The 16,426-nt window shown below is 40.6% G+C and overlaps 1 protein-coding gene across 14 annotated transcripts in view; it reads right to left on the bottom strand.

Annotated features, from left to right (window-relative positions):
- LOC138761991 (low-density lipoprotein receptor-related protein 1-like) overlaps window positions 1-16,426 on the bottom strand; it is a 1,165,126-nt gene that overhangs the window by 711,505 nt on the left and 437,195 nt on the right. For all 14 annotated transcript variants that reach the window (XR_011356692.1, XM_069935089.1, XM_069935091.1 and 11 more), the window contains one exon: window positions 7,780-7,896. Coding sequence is in view for 13 of the 14 variants with exons in the window: in XM_069935089.1 (XP_069791190.1) it covers window positions 7,780-7,896 (117 nt within the window). In the remaining variant the exon portion in view is untranslated. The remainder of the gene's footprint in view (window positions 1-7,779; window positions 7,897-16,426) is intronic.

Below are 16,426 nucleotides of genomic sequence, written 5' to 3'. Positions count from 1 at the left end.
TGGTATTTTTTCACTGATAAGATGGCATCTAAGAAATGAAAATAAAACTAATGTCTCATTAGGTAGTAAAGATGCAATCAACAATTAGGCCTTGACTGACTACTGAAAATTTCACAATCCAATTTGTTACTGACTCTGAAAGACATTCAAAACCCCACAAGCAACTTTCATCTAAATTGCTCCTGGTCCCAAAGAATGCTTCAGGGCTGATCTCCATCTGTGAAAGATGGATCCTCTGGGCCTGCCAAGAATAACCAGACTATTATATGATCATTCTCATTTCTCTTTCAGAAATAATTTTATTGTGGCTGTTTGGTTTATGACACCAATGTGACAATTCTCACAAGAGAATAATAAATTATACTCATGCTAACTATCTCTAAAATAATAAAGTAACATGAAATCTACTTTTAAAGGTCACAGCCAAGGTTTTATACAGGCAAGCATAAATCGTATCTGGTTCAACAAAATTGGTCAATTTCTAGAACTATGGTGAACTATGTTGGAACTATATTCATTGTCCAACATTAAATGAATTTTAACACCAGGAATAGTATTTCTTTTAAATGTTTACAATTTATTGGACAAGTGAAAACAAGAAATTGAAATTGCTTATGGTATTTTTTTTAAATCCATTTGTTGGAAAAGAAAATCAACAAAGAGAAAAAAAGGATAAAAAATGTGAAACTGACATTGCCATGTTTGGAAGAAGGATTCTTACGATTTTTTTAAATCTTTCAGAAGTTAGATTTTGAACAGAGAGTTCACTGGCAACTATACACGCTTGTGCAAAAATGATCTTGCTCTGGATTGGATAAGTATTGGAGAGCTATTTTCAAGACTTTGTCAGTTATACTGGGTATTAGATGGCAACCTAATTCATTGACTGCTATTTGGAAATTATAGCTCCAGAGGTGGGTCAAGTTCCCATTTCTGTACATCAGGTTGTAGCATTAACTAACTGTTGTCCAGACGAGACATTTTATTTAAATGGAAAGATCCTAATTCACCTAATTTGATGCAATGGTTCTCTCAAGTTATGTCATGTTTAAGTTTCAAAAAAAAAAATTGAATCTGCACTTTTTATACCTTAGTTAAGTTTGAAGAGACTTGGCATCCCCATTATAAACTATTTTCTTTTGTCTTTAAATTTACCTTCCAGACTCTTCTAGATTTTGATTTTTTTTATTGGCAAAGACCAGATAAATAGTTTGTTCTGATCTGTTGGTAGTGAACTCTCAGTTTAGACTGTCCAGCCCATTTTCTTTATTATTTTGGTAATTCGATGGGGTTTTAACAATTTTTTTCTCTCTTTTTTGAATATTCGAAATTGAGGAGAAAGGAACAATATTGTTCAAAATGTTATAATGTTCCATTGATGTTTCTGTTTTTACTATTCAATTATGTATTATATTCTCCTCCTGTATTGTTTTCTGTAATGTGTTTGATTTAAAATGTAAAAGGAAGAAATACATCTTTGATCTCTTCCACTGGAGATGTTTTTAAAGCAGCAAATTGAACATTTTCAATTTCTCTCCCCTAAAATTCAAACCATTGATTTCAATGGAAAGAATTTTGGATGCAGAATACAATTCACTTCTGAGAGTATAAAACACTATTAGCTCAAATGATCAGGTATGAAGTTTGAGGCAAGTTCAATATGACTACAAATTGATCTTTTACAGCTGATTAAATGTTTACTCAATTGCCAATGGTGGGGAGCCTTTCTGGTGGAACCACTCTTAATACTGTTTTTATGTGCATGGCTGGCCTGCCCCTTGATGATTGTATTCATGGCTCCTTCCCCTAGATTCCCCTAATAATGGCAGTAAAGCCATAACCTCTCCCCCAGAACAAGCTCAGGTCAGCAATATTAGACGTGCTTTCTGTTTATGGTAATAAAAGTCTATCAGTCTAGTAAATTCTAGTCTTTAGAGTTATTGATAATACATCAATTTAATTTCCATAATTTCTTTTTGGAATGGACAAAGGGCTGTAAATCGACCCATGATCACCAGAAGGATCCAACAGGTTCAAAGTATGGCTAAGTTGCTTCAACATATTTCTGCAGGCTTCTCCGGAGATTGTCCAATCCAATGCACACAACCTGCCCTTACTGTTCTCAATGGTCGGGCACCGCATTTACCCAATGGTCAGAGACTGCAAGACATTCACCGAAGCAATGGATATTCTGAAAGGCCATGCCTGGCCCAGGTGAATGGAGTCTATGCCAGGCATGTCCTAGCCACCCATAAGCAGCAACCGAGGGTGACGATTGATGATTACCTTCCAGTCCAGAGAGACCTTGGGTGGATGTGTGGCTGTAAGGCTGTATCAGCAGAAGATTACCTAGATGAGTTGATTCGAGATGTCTTTGTAGCAGGCATCAGATCAGATATTTTCCAGCGACTGCTAGAACAAGGATAGCTGAAGCTGCAGAGAGCGATAGAACTATTTAAACTCAAGAAGTAGCCCTCTGCAATGTGGACTCTTTCTCAACTGATAACATGTCTGTTGGGTACTGTCATCTTGGGACGTGGGATCGCAGGCCACCTCATGTCCCGACCTGACTACGGCTACCGCCGCCGGTGAGTACCCGAAGTGCTACTTCTGCAGCCAGCAGAAGCACCCCAGGAAGCGCTGCCCAAACATGGTCTGCTCCAGCTGCAGGAAGAAGGACACTACGTGAAGTTATCAAATCCAAGCAACCTTATAACCCAAGCAGCACTGTGTGAGGGCCGCCACCCCCAGTTTCGACAAATTACAGCACCACGTGTGCGCAATGGGTGCCACCATCTTGGATACCATCTTATCAGACCATGAGTAGCACAGCAGATCGAACAGCGATGCTACCTGGCTTCAGTTACACTTAACCAGATCAGCCCTCGTCGGCTCACCAGGTCAATGATGGACAAAGAGGTAAATGGGCGCAAGACAAGCTGCCTGTTTGATAGCGGAGGCACGGAGAGCTTCACCCACTCAACATGGTGCAGCATTACTCCCTCATGATGAGACCAGTGAGTTTCAGAGTCTCCATGGCCTCTCAATTCCATTCAGCAGAGATCCATGAAAGCTGCATAGTAGCTTTGACCGTGTGAGTTGCAGAGTACAAAAAAATTTAAACTCCTCAGCTCTGCGCTCCCATACTAATAGTATAGGCCTTTCAGTGCCACTTTAAGAGCATCAACATGGCCTATGACAGACCGCATTCCCCTCCCACCCTCCACTCTGATCACGTCCAACATGCAATCTGTCCACAACCAATGACCTGCAGGTTCCCCACCATCCAGATTTCCCCTCCACCTCTGTTCGCCAACCTTACCCAACTGTAATGCCACCACCACCAAGAGCCAGCGATACAGTGCTGGGGACAGGACCTTTATCAAATCAGATGGCTCCTGACAGAGGGGATTATCAAACCCAGTACCAGTCCCTGGAGAGCTCAGGTAGTGGTGGTTAATAGTAGGGAAAACACCAAATGGTTATTAACTACAGTCAGATAATTAATAGGTTTATACAACTGGATATGCACCCGCCCCCTCCCTCACATAGCTGATATAGTAAAGCAGATCACCCAATATAGGTTATTTTCCACCAGTGACCTAAATTTGGTACACCACCAGCTCCTTATCTGCCTGGAGGGCAGCCAGTACACTGTCTTCAAGGTGGATGGTCACCTCTACCACTTCTGAGGATCCCCTTCGGGTTCACCAATGGAGTCCATCTTCCAGAGGAAGATGGACTGATTGGTGGATGAGCACAGGAGGCTGGACATATTGCCCTACCTTGACAATGTCACTATCTATAGCTAGGATCTGCAAGACCATGATGCCAACCTCCAGAAATTACTCCAGACAGCCAAAAGCCTTCACCTCACCTACAACAAAGATAAATGTGTACTCTGCACATCACGCCTGGCTGTAGTCAAGAGTGTCATAGAGAATGGTGCAATTGGCCCAGATCCCGACAGTTGGAGCTCCCACTTTTCAAGGCCTTGAGGCTGTAGGGAAATGGGAAATGTTTTTTTTCTCTTATTATGCCCAGTGTGTCCCCAACTATGCGGATAAGCCCCACACCTTTGTAAAATTTATCTCCTTCCCCCATCAGTAGAGGCCAGTAAGGCCTTCAGCCACATCAAAGGTGAAATTTCCAAGCCCACAATGCACATTATGGATAAATATATTCCATTCCAGATGGAAAATGATGCATCTAACTTTGCCCTGGCCGCCACACTTAACCAGGCAGGCAGACCCTTTGCATTTTTCTCCCACATCGTCCAAATCCCTGAGATCTGGCACTCCTCCATCGAGAAGGAGGTCCAGGCCATCATTGAGACCGTCGGCACTGGAGGCACTATCTTTCTGAAAAAATGATTTACCTTGCTATCTGACCAACATGCAGTCACTTCCATGTTCAATAACAAACAGTGAGGTAAAATCAAGAACGACAGGATTCGGAGGTGGAGAATCAAACTCTCCACCTACAACTATGATATCTTGTACCGGCCCAGAAATTTCAATGAGCCTTCAGATGCCCTGCCCCAAGGGATTTGCAGCAGTGGACAGACAGACTATTTATAACCCCTACACAATGAACTCTGCCACCCTGGGGTCACCAGATTCTTCCATTTCATCAAAACCCACAACCTCCCCTATTTGGTTGTGGACATCAGGATGATGACCAGATACTGCCAGGTCTGTGCAGAGGGCAAACTACACTTCTATCAGCCAGATAGGTCACATCTGATTAAGGCTACCCACCCCTCTGAGCACCTGAACATGGAGTTCAAGAGGCCCATGCCCTCTTTGAACCACAATGTGTACTTTTCCTCAACATTATTGATGAGTACTCACATTTTCCCTTTGCCATTCGCTGACTGGACATGATAGCTGCCACCTTCATTCAGCCTTGCACAACCCCTTCACCCTATTTGGATATCCCTTCAATATTCATAGCAACCAGGTGTCTTCTTTCATGAGTGATGAGATGGCCATCGGTAGCACCAGGAGCAGGACCACCAGCTATAATCCCTGAGGGAATGGCTAGGTGGAAAGGGAGAACACCACCAACTGGAAGGTCAACCTCCTCACCATGAGATCAAGGCCTGCCTGTCGACCACAACCTCCCTGAAGCATTCCATGCAATCCGATCCCTCCTGTGCACCATCACCAATGACACCCCATGTGAAAGGCTATTTCCCTTCCCCAGGAAGTCCACATTGGGGACCACGCTGCCATCCTGGTTGATATCCCCAGGGCAAGTCCTGTTCTGGAAGCATGTGAGAAGACACAAATCTCTTTGAGGGGGTCCACCTCCTCATACCAACCCCCAATATGTCTATGGGGCATACCCAGATGGGCATGAGGATACTGTGCCCAACCAGAACATGGAACGTGCAGGAGACCTTGGGACTCCGGCCAACAAACCAATTCATCCACCACCTCATGACATTCCATGTCACCTTACCCCAGCCTCCGCCCCAACTGTCTCAGTTCACTCGCTAGTCATTCTACCCACCAACAAGGACCAGACCATCCAGGAGTCAACAGCTGATGCGACAATGGTCACAAAGGCAGATAAGATCACTGGACAGACTCAATTTGTGATGTACATAGAACCCACTTCACCCTGACAAATGTCATTGAAAAAGAAGGGGGTGATTGTGGTGGAACCACTATTAATACTATTTATATGTGGCTCCTCCCCTTGATTTCCCCTAATAAAGGCAGCAAAACCATAACCCCTCCCCCAGAACAAGCTCAGGTCTTGGGACTACAACACAAGACAAGCTTTTCTTACTATAAAGAGGAAGGATATCAGTCAGGCAACATTAGTCTTTGGAGTTATTGAAAGCAAATCAGTCTTTGAAATCTATCATCTCAAAGGTACAATATTATTTGATAATTTGATTCAGAGCTCTGCACTTTGAGTCTTAAATTATGAAGATGAGTATTTATTAATTTTCTGTTAGCACCAGAATGCTTATTTTAGAATAGAAATGGTAACCAAATGAGTATTTTTTTTTAAAAATAGCTCATTTTAAACCCCACCCCTTTTATTTAATAATCTTCAGTTGATTGTGTCTATTTCAATTGAAAAGCAAATTATATTGAGTACAATAGAAAGAGGTCAGAGAAGCAAAGAACAGGGAAGATTACATCAATGCAGTCCAAATGATGACTGGAATCAGAGCAACTGACTGAATAATGCAAAACTTCCACCTAAATGTCAAATAAATTTTAAGTATGAAACAAAATGTTTCCTCTCACATCCCCAACCTCTTTCCGCCCAAGATACTAAATTAGCCTAAGCAACATCCAAAATCTGACATAATTGCAATATTAAGAAATAGGACACGGTTTCTGACATCTGGAGGTTCAGGATTCCCTTGACTAACAGAAGTCTCAACTCTGGAGTAGTTGTTTTTATTTTAATGACTTCCTTACATCAATCTGTCAAGAGTATTATGAATCAGCCATGGTCAACCTCTCTGCATCATTAGTTACAATGTTGGTTTGGGATGGGAATACTGTGGGATCCACAGGAATGGGTCAAGGCAAAGCAAGGAATCATTTAGGTATGATGCCAAGTATCAGGCAAAATAAATAGTCACTGGCTGGTATGGCTAATGAAGGTGATTTGATAAGCAGGGATTGAGCTGAAGCCTCAAGCCTTTTCCCCATTGTATTTTTCTACCTCACTGAAGATGGTCAGGTTGCCAGCCTCATTTGCTGTTAATTGGCTGGGTCACATTAAAAAAATGGCTGTCTGTGCATTTCCCCATTTTCACTCACCTGAGAGTGGAGTCTGTGATCACGTTTGAAATGTATGACAACTGAACACCTCACCCTTTGAAATGTTAAGATTTAATATAATCCAAATGTACACAGTGTTTAATTTTACTACAAAGGTGCAACTTCTGCTCAGAGTTAACCAAGAAAGTCTGCAGATGCTGGGGTCAATTGCAATGTTGTACTTGCACAGAGTCAACACTTCAATTCACTAGCTGCCTTGCAGTGATGAAAATCATTGCTAAATTCTGTGTTCTGCAATATTTGCAAGCCCTAAAATGTGCAGCATTGCCTGTGCTTTTAATTGTCTTGAACTGGGTTATTAAAACCAAGTTGAAATTTCAATGTTATGAAATGAAATGTTGATTTCCATTTTCCCCACGATTGCTCCTTTATACATTGCAGGCACAAAATGGATTTCTGGATTATAAATAGGAATTTCATGAATTTCAAGCTTCACATATCTTACTCTCAATGTTCTTATTATTCTCATCTATCAGCCGTAAAAATATGGACACAGCTTGATGAATTAAATTGAGCTACTGGAACAAGTGTAATGATTTCATTGCTAATTTTAACACTCTTTCTAGTCATGTTCTTCACACTTCAGTGAAGCACTTACACAATTGAACTCCAGTTAGACTTAATCTTGTAGAAACTGCATCGTTTTTACTGCAGGCAAGGCAGAAGTTATAGCCATCCACATTAGAAATTAGTAATCTTGTGGAGAACTGCCTATCTACTTTTCAATATTCATTTGCTTTCCAATCTGGACAGAAGGACAGTAACCTAAAACACTTGTTCAATTTTATGCAAATTCATACGCACAATTTAATAGCTGGAGTAAAATAAACATGACATTCTCATTGCATCAGAAATTGGCAGCTAATAGCGCATCAGACGTTATTCTTGATAAATTATATTGTCTCAATAACTACCAACATTACTACCACTAGTTGATCAATAGGTCTTGTTAAGAGCCACTAACCACATGATGAGGTTTCATCAGATCGATCTCCACAATCATCTTCCAAGTCACACACCCATAACATGGGGATACATCGTCCACTAGAACAGGAAAACTGACCGGGTTGGCAAGTCTTTCCTGTAATAAAACAAAAGCAACCTGAATCAGTAGATGCCAGAAATTAAAATAACCTTGACATCTTTGCTTTACACTTTTAAAAGAGGAACCATTCTCCAAAAGGAATTTCAGTTCACGAGTTTCACTTTTTCTAATCGTAAGAAAGTAAGGGTGAATTTATTAACAAGATCTGAGAGATTTTGTGAATTCTAATATATTATTGGAGATGTGTAGAATACAAATCCAGTATTTTTCACCAAATGACAAAAAAATGCATCACATTTCAATGGTACAACACACAAATCCTGATCTTGGTATGCTGCATTAAAACAACTCTGTAATACTATGTTTTTCTTTCCAGTTTGATATGATTTCACCAGCTACTCAGAAACAACTGTGTGACATTGTCCATCACATTCTAACAGAGACTAATGATATTTGTATTACAGGTCTAACATGTTGAAATACCCGTTCAGTGATTCATAGATTTATCAAGCAACATTTCCTGTCAAAATCAGAAACTCGGCCAGTCATGCAGCACTTGTAGAAAGAGAAACCAGTGAACATTTCAGCTCAATGACCGTTCCGCCAATGCACATCATTTCTGTTTTTGTTCCAGATTCCAGCATCTGCAAGTTTGTTTTCCAAAAAATTTGATATCCGGACATGTAAGATTTTAGTGAGAAAGATCTAAGGTTGCTCAAAGAGGTAAATGTAATATAACAGTTTAAGGCGGCAATGTTGAAAGAGGGGATTCTAGAGCTTGGGACCTTTGCAGCTGAACAGGTGGTTGTCAGTGGTCAAATATGAATCAGTAATATTTCAGAGAACAGATCTGGAAGACTGCCAATCTTAGATTGCAGGGCTAGAAGACATTAAAAGTGTAGGAAAAAGTGAGAAATATGAAAGTCTACAGATGCTGTGATTATAGTAAAAAACACAGAAATGTTGAAGGGACTTAGCAGGCTTTTCAGTGACCATGACTACTTAACTGCCATTTTGGGCCTGAACCCTTCTTCAAGGGAAAACATAAATCTGTAAGGAATTGAAAATAAGAACACATTTTATTCATGAGATCATATGTAATGAAAGTGATTGTGGTTGCATGGCCACTACCAATGCCTTACTGATTGATTATACTTAGCTGCCACCAAGAGCTAACACAGAGTAGGGCAATGCAGTATCCAGATTGGTAATGGAGACGCAGCCTCATTGCTTGCCTCATGGTTCTGTTTACAACTTTAAAGTAAAGAACCTTTTCCTTCATCCATGTGCTAAGAACTCACACATATGAATGCAAGATGAAACATGGTGTCAGAAGTGGGATGCAGGAAATTAGATTTTACCTTTTAAACTATTTCCTTCTAAAGTCAGCAAATGATCAGTGAAAATGGAAGGATTACGTCCACCAGTGAAACTTCAGCTGGCAGGGAATATGGCTGAAAATTGGAAATGATTAAACAACATTTTGAATTTTATTTAGTGGTAGTCGGAGCTGACGAGAAAAAGTGATAAAGTGAAAGCATCAGTTTTCTGACATGTGGGTGATGAAGCCCTGGAGGCGTATAATAACTACACATTTGCTGCTGCTGGAGACAAAATAAAACTGGAAAAAATAATGGAACAGTTTGAGGCATACTGCATACCTAAACATAATGTGATGTTGGAGAGGCACTAATTTTTCACATGGGCACAGAAAATGGAAGAAAGTATTGATCAGTATGTGACTAAATTGAGAAACAGAAGCAACACATGTGAATTTGGTGAACTGATCAACTTGCTGATAAAAGACAGATTTGTGTGTGGTATTCCAGATAACAGTCTAATGGAAAGACAACTAAGAGAGCAAAATCTAGATCTGGAAAAAGCCATAGCATTCTGTAGAGCTGCAGAAACTGTAAAATTGCAGTAAAAAAGCTGTTCAGTGAAACTAGCTGCAACATGGAAGCGGTGAGCAAGAACAGACATAAACCGTTTAACAAAAAATGCACCAAAGTGAAAAGAAAGGTGTGGCCAGTGACCAAAATGAAGGGACAATCAAAAGCCATGTTGTCGATGTGGTGCACAACACCTATCGGAAGCTTAAAGTGTGTTCTCCTGGAAAGCAGCCTAGACCCTGAAATAGGTCACTCTACTCTTTCATGAGTTCATCATAGACTGTCTCTCTTTCACTTTCCACAATGAGGACTCTTTTTACCATGTTCAGTTTCTCACAGACTGTTAAACTTGTGCACCCTTTGGTACCATGATGAATGCTAGCATGTGCTCTTTGACTTTGTGTTTCACTTTGACCATGCATTCTCCTTGCACTGGTACATTTGGCTTAAAGAATGCTGCACAAACTTTTCAGCAGTTTATGGATCATGACAAGCTGGCAAGCTTGTGGAGAAATCCCATTTTAAAGACGGGTTGTGAGTTCTTAATTCAGCCTGCTGAAAGCCCTTGTGTTCCATACAAGAGGAGATGGCTGGCTGTATAATGTTTCACCTGAGATAGGGAAACAGAAAAGTAACTCTGTGATGACCTGAAAGAAAGAGGTTATCATCTGGAAAACCCTGATGGGGAAAGTTTATTTAGCAAGGCTGAACAGAAGGAATCAGTTTGTGTCCAACAAGCAACAAATATCTCTCTGAAAACCAACGAGAATCTTCCTGAGCAGTAACCATTTACCTTTCAAGCACCAAAGCCTGGTGAAGATTCATAAATGTTAAATTCTGTGCACAGTATAAGAATTGTCTGATATCGGTGAATTTGGAGGAGTGAGAAGTGAAATTGGATTGTGAATCAAATAACTTTTCTGAACTGATACACACATTGCATACACATGCACTGAGAATTAGAAGGGAGATAAGTTCAGTTAAGTTAATAGCAATAAGTTAAAGTTTGACCCTGTTATTATGTTTAAAGAAAATTAAAAGCAACTTTAGTTTAAGTAACCATTTGTCTTGATGAATTTCTATTGCTGCTGGATTTTGAGAGTCCTCTGGGCTCATAACACTGACAAATGAGACAACTGAGATGAAGTGCTAGCAATTATGCTGGTGTTGTTGGACAACAAATTAAAGCTTTACCATTTCAGATAATGATTGTGATGGGGAACATATAAAGAGAATTTACCGTCAAAGGTAAAGAGAAGGACACAGTCAAGTAACTGGTAAGTCAGTAGTCAAAAATGGTAAACCTTGGAAAAGAATGTGAAGTGAAATGACTATTTTGTATTGGAATTGTGTCCTCGCTTCTGTTGCTCAACCCATTTTGCGTGCGGATTTTTACATTCCAACTTATTGGTAGTCGTAAAATGCAGAAAATTAGTTCATGTCTCCACCTTTCAGACATATCCACTGGCATGCATCAAGGGGAGAGTTTCACAGCTCAGAGTACATACGTTGCACAAGGAAACATATACTGCTCTACTCAACGAATTTCCCCATATTCTCACCCCTAACCTCAATGTCTCAAAACAGCCCGTGGTGTGTCTCATTACATAGACACATCAGGCCCACCGGTCCATGCCAGGGCTCGTCATCTGGCACCTGATAAATCGCGGCAAGCAGAGGCAGAATTTAAAGCAATAGAAGAATTGGGTATCATCCGACGCTCAAACAGCCCTTGGGCCTCACCTTTGCACATGGTACCCAAGAAGACAGGCGGATGGAGACCCTGCGGCGACTACTGTAGGCTTAATGATGTCACTACACCTGGCAGATACTACATTCCACACATACAGGATTTCACCTCCCATCTGCACGATTGCCGCATATTTTCAAAGATTGATTTGGTTAAGAGATATCATTAGATACCGATTCATGAGAATGATATTCCTAAGGCAGCAATTATTACGTCGTTTGGTCTTTTTGAATTGGTCAGAATGCCATTTGGCTTAAAGAATGCTGCGCAAACTTTTCAGCGGCTTATGGATACTCTAGGCAGAGATTTAGACTTTGCATATATTTACCAGGACAACATCCTTGTAGCAAGTCAAAATGAGCAAGATCACCGCCTGCATTTGCGCCGCCTTTTCCAACGGCTCCAAGAACCTTGGTCTGACAATTAACCTTAACAAGTGTCAATTTGGAAAGTCAACCATAGATTCTTAGGGCATAAAATTACAGCAGACAGCATATCTCCATTATCAGGCAAGTTAGATGACATCCGTACACTCTCCAGACCTGTCACCGTCAAAGGGCTACAGACGTTTTTGGAAAAATGATAAATTTTTAATCACAGACTTATTCCCAAGATTGCTGACATCCTGCAATCCCTGTTTGACATCCTGAAGCTACTTTGACGCTTAGCACAGATGCCTCGGAAACAGCTGTGGGTGCAGTTCTGGAACAATTCGTCAATGGCCATTATCAGCCCGTTGCCTTCCTTACTCGTCATCTAAGACCAGCCAGAAGTAGCGTACATAATTTTCACAGGAAATGAAGTACGGCGCCTTTGATCGAGAACTATTAGCACTTCATCTGGCTGTAAGGCACTTTGACATTTCACCATATTCACAGACCATAAACAGCTCATTTTTGTCTTTAGCAAAGTCACAGATCCTTGGTCGGCAAGACAACAACAACATTTGTCCTACATTTCGGAACTTACTACAGACATACGTCATATTTCTGGAAAGGACAATCTGGTCGCAGATATGCTCTCTCGATCAAGCGTGTGCCATATTCAAGGTGAAGTCAACATTGTTGAACTGGCTGCGGCACATCTGCAGATCCGGATATACAGGCATACAGTACAGCTATTACTGGACTCGACATTCCACAGGTGGCACCACAACAAGGTAGTCCAGAACTCCTTTTTGAAGTATCATTGGGCTATCCTTGACCATTGGTCCTATTATCTTGGAGATGGGGTCTTTTTGATGATATTCACAATCTATCACACCCATCCATCAGGACTTCAGTCAAAATGATGTCAAACAAATACATGTGGCATGGGCTGAAAAAAGACATCGCACAATGGACATGAACGTGTATATCCTAACAATCTGCAAAAATTCAACACCACACCAAGGGACCCCTGCTGCCTTTCCCGACAATACACAACAGATTTGAGCACGTGCACATGGATCTAGTCGGACCATTACCAGTATCACAGGACATGAGGTATATTCTCACGGTAGTAGACCACTTCACACACTGGCCAGAGGCCATTCCATTACCAGTCAGTGATACTGAGGCATGTGCTAGAGTGTTCATCTTATATTGGATTGCTAGATTTGGAGTGCCTACACACAACTTCAGATCATGGACCACAGTTTACTTTGGCGTTATGGGCTTCCTTGGCTCGTTTCTGTGGTACACAGTTGCTCCACACTACCGCGTACCATCCGCAGTCCAATGGCCTGGCGAAACGTTTCCATTGACAACTTAAATGTTCACTGAAGGCCCGATTCACCGGCCCCAACTAGGTCGATGAATTACCTTGGATTCTATGAGGAGTACAAACAGCTCCAAAAGAAGATCTGTCTGCATCATCTACAGCCCTTATGGTTCCAGGAGATATTCATTTCACAAGCAATTCAGACATGAACGTCCTGCAACAACTCCGCAAGGGTACTGCTAACAGCAAACCATCCTCTATCAACTGGCATGGCAAACCTAGGCAATAAGTGCTCCAATCACAATTAAACACTGAATTTGTATTCATACGAAGACAGGTTCCAGGGGCACAGTTACTAAAAACATATGAAAGACCATTTTGTGTCATTAAGAGAGAAGGAGTGGTATATAGATTAGACATCAGAGGGCATCCGCAGCTTTTCAGCTTGGACAGACTTAAACCCGCCCATACGGACCCTACTTCACCAGTTCAGTGCCCTCAACCCAGGCAACATGGACGTCCACCTAAGTCAAGCATATCTGGCATCTTATTCTGGGGGGGGGGGGGGGGGGATGTGGTGATGTAGCGTGTGCATAGTGCGGTATTGCAAACCGCCACCACCAGTTTACAGACTTACCTGACACATCACGGAGTAGCAGTGCTGGGTGCCAAAGTACAGCAAGTGGATCAGCTGAAGCCCCTGCCTAAAGGCGGGGAGATGCTAATGGTTCATAGCTTTAATCTGCTGTTCACTAATGAGCTCATTAACAAGCAGGGAATAAAAGGTATGTCTGCATTAAACCAGTCTTGAGTTGACTACCTTTGTGTGTGTTTACCTTTATTTAATAGCATCTACCGTAGTAGCCGCTACAATTTACCAAAAGAAAATTAAATTACTCACTGAGTTCTTACTGCCAAGGTTCAGATTAATTGCTTGAATAAAGCATTCAATTATTTATCCTTAAAATACCATAGAGCAGTATAAATTATTCACTTCACTGCTTCAATTCCTTTTCAAGTTTTACCATTTATTGTTTTCATACTTCTCCAAATAGAAACAATTCACCAGCTTCAGTGCAGAGATGTGAATTCCATTCATTGACCTTTTACACAATTAAATAAGGAACAAGGAAACTTCTTGCAAGACACATGGCAACCTTCTGGCAAGAATTGTAATTGTTCCTTGAGTAATTGTGAAGAAAACTAACTTCATGAAACACTTCTATCCAGTAAAAATAAAGGGTAAAGGTGCTTCATAATGGGGGCTTCAAAAACATTAAAGTAAAGCAAAATTAATTCCAAGCTTGCCAAACCTGCTATAAAACTGGGGATAATTCCTTACATGGGTGCTAGGAAATTTCAGCCAACTAGTGCTTCACTGGTGAGCTCTAGATGAATTCTAGCATTGGAGTGTCCTGACTGATTAACTGCAGGTATCTGGTGAAAGTGCACAACTTCTATTTGCATCAACATTTCAGTGCAGAACAACTGGCCTGTATCAGCAAGATTTGGCCCTTAAATTTCAAAATACTGTATTTTTCACTAATATGCAGAAAATCTCAAAATGTCTAAAATATTTTCATGTAACATGCACACACATATACTGCATGGGTGTAGTATTCTAAATTATGACTGACAAAAGCAATTTGTATTTAAATGAGACATGAGACAAAGCACAGTATCTGCCACAGATATACTCCTGCAATTAACACCCAATCACCCATTATATAGATGATATCCTGCTGCAACACATTAATAAGCTTCGGAGAGGAATCTACTAAATAGATCAAAGACAGTCTTCAGAGTTAAGCAGGATTTTAATTCTCAATTTGTCTCAGCTCAGAGACACTTGATATGTTATTCTCCTTTCTCAGGGATAGGTCTGAGCAATTAACATTGACAAGATCCAGTGCCCCCTCAGAATATCCTGTTTTTAGGAATACCATGGCATTCAGTACAAAGAGATATTCCCAAGATCAAAATTTCCCATGACTGCTATAAATTGTGCATGTTCTTTCACTGCCACTATTATATTCTCATGCTGGCTATAACATTCCCACACTCACTATTAATTGCGCCTTTCCCACAGCTTCTATAAATTGCCAGCATGTCTTTCCCATGCCCGTTATAAATTGTACACTTTGTTTCAGTATGCTATTATATTCCCATGCTTGCTCTATCTTCCCACAGCCGCTATAAATTGTGCACATTCATTCAATGCCTTTATTATCTTCCTACGCCCACTATAAATCGCCAGTTTGACTTACCACACCCTTGATTAATTGTGCACATTCTTTCAACATGTAAAAATATTCTCCTATAGCGCGCACATGCATATAACATGCAGGGTGTGGTGTCTGGTATGTAAAAATGCATATTACACATGCATTATATGCTTAAAAATAGAATAACATTTTTTTCTGGTCTGCAATGTACCATATGTTTAGTTTTTTTTCCAATACACAGCTTATAAAATGGAAGGTAAATTTAATAAAAATACAATAACATTTTTTTCTGGTCTGCAATGTACCATATGCTTAGTTTTTTTTCCCAATACACAGCGTATAAAATGGAAGGTAAATTTATCAAATTTGTAAAGGCTACTAGTCAAGGTTGTCTATAATTGGGAGCCTCCACATTCTTTGGTGGTACAAATAATATTTTCAGATCTATTCAGCAATGCTTTCTCCTTTTTTGTTAATGTTCATAATAGTAATTATATTAATGTACATTATACTAATATTTTGGTTTTTCCAGAGGTCAGCAATGCAGAGTTCATGTGTGCCATTGCTCTGCAAGCTGCCTTCTCACTTCAAATCTCAGGCCATCACGTATAGATTTGAACATCACTTGCACACAAAAATGGAGTGCTCTCGTCTCCATGTCAAAGGGATGCAATTTCAAAATCTGTGCCAAAGCCAAGGCTGTGTGAAATTGCCAACAAAGTTCTCATGAGCACAAAGAAAATGTGGAGATAAGAGAAAGAATAGCACCAGCAATAGACTCCATGGGCATTGATAGCCAATACAGAGAATAAAAAGCCATGGTCTGCAGGACAAAATCATAAACAAAAGAACTGAGAGTTGGAGGACAGCACCCAGGAGATTTTATGTTTCAGGACTTGCTCAGATTGGCAACTTGGTCAGCATGGATGGAGTTGGGGTGAAGGGCTTGTTTCCATGCTGTCTGGTTCTATGACTGGGTGGTGGGGAGAGAGGCTGCA

Source organism: Narcine bancroftii, chromosome 4 (assembly GCF_036971445.1).
Source record: "Narcine bancroftii isolate sNarBan1 chromosome 4, sNarBan1.hap1, whole genome shotgun sequence".
Classification (NCBI taxonomy): Eukaryota; Metazoa; Chordata; class Chondrichthyes; order Torpediniformes; family Narcinidae; genus Narcine; species Narcine bancroftii.
This window is presented reverse-complemented; position numbering and strand designations above follow the sequence as displayed.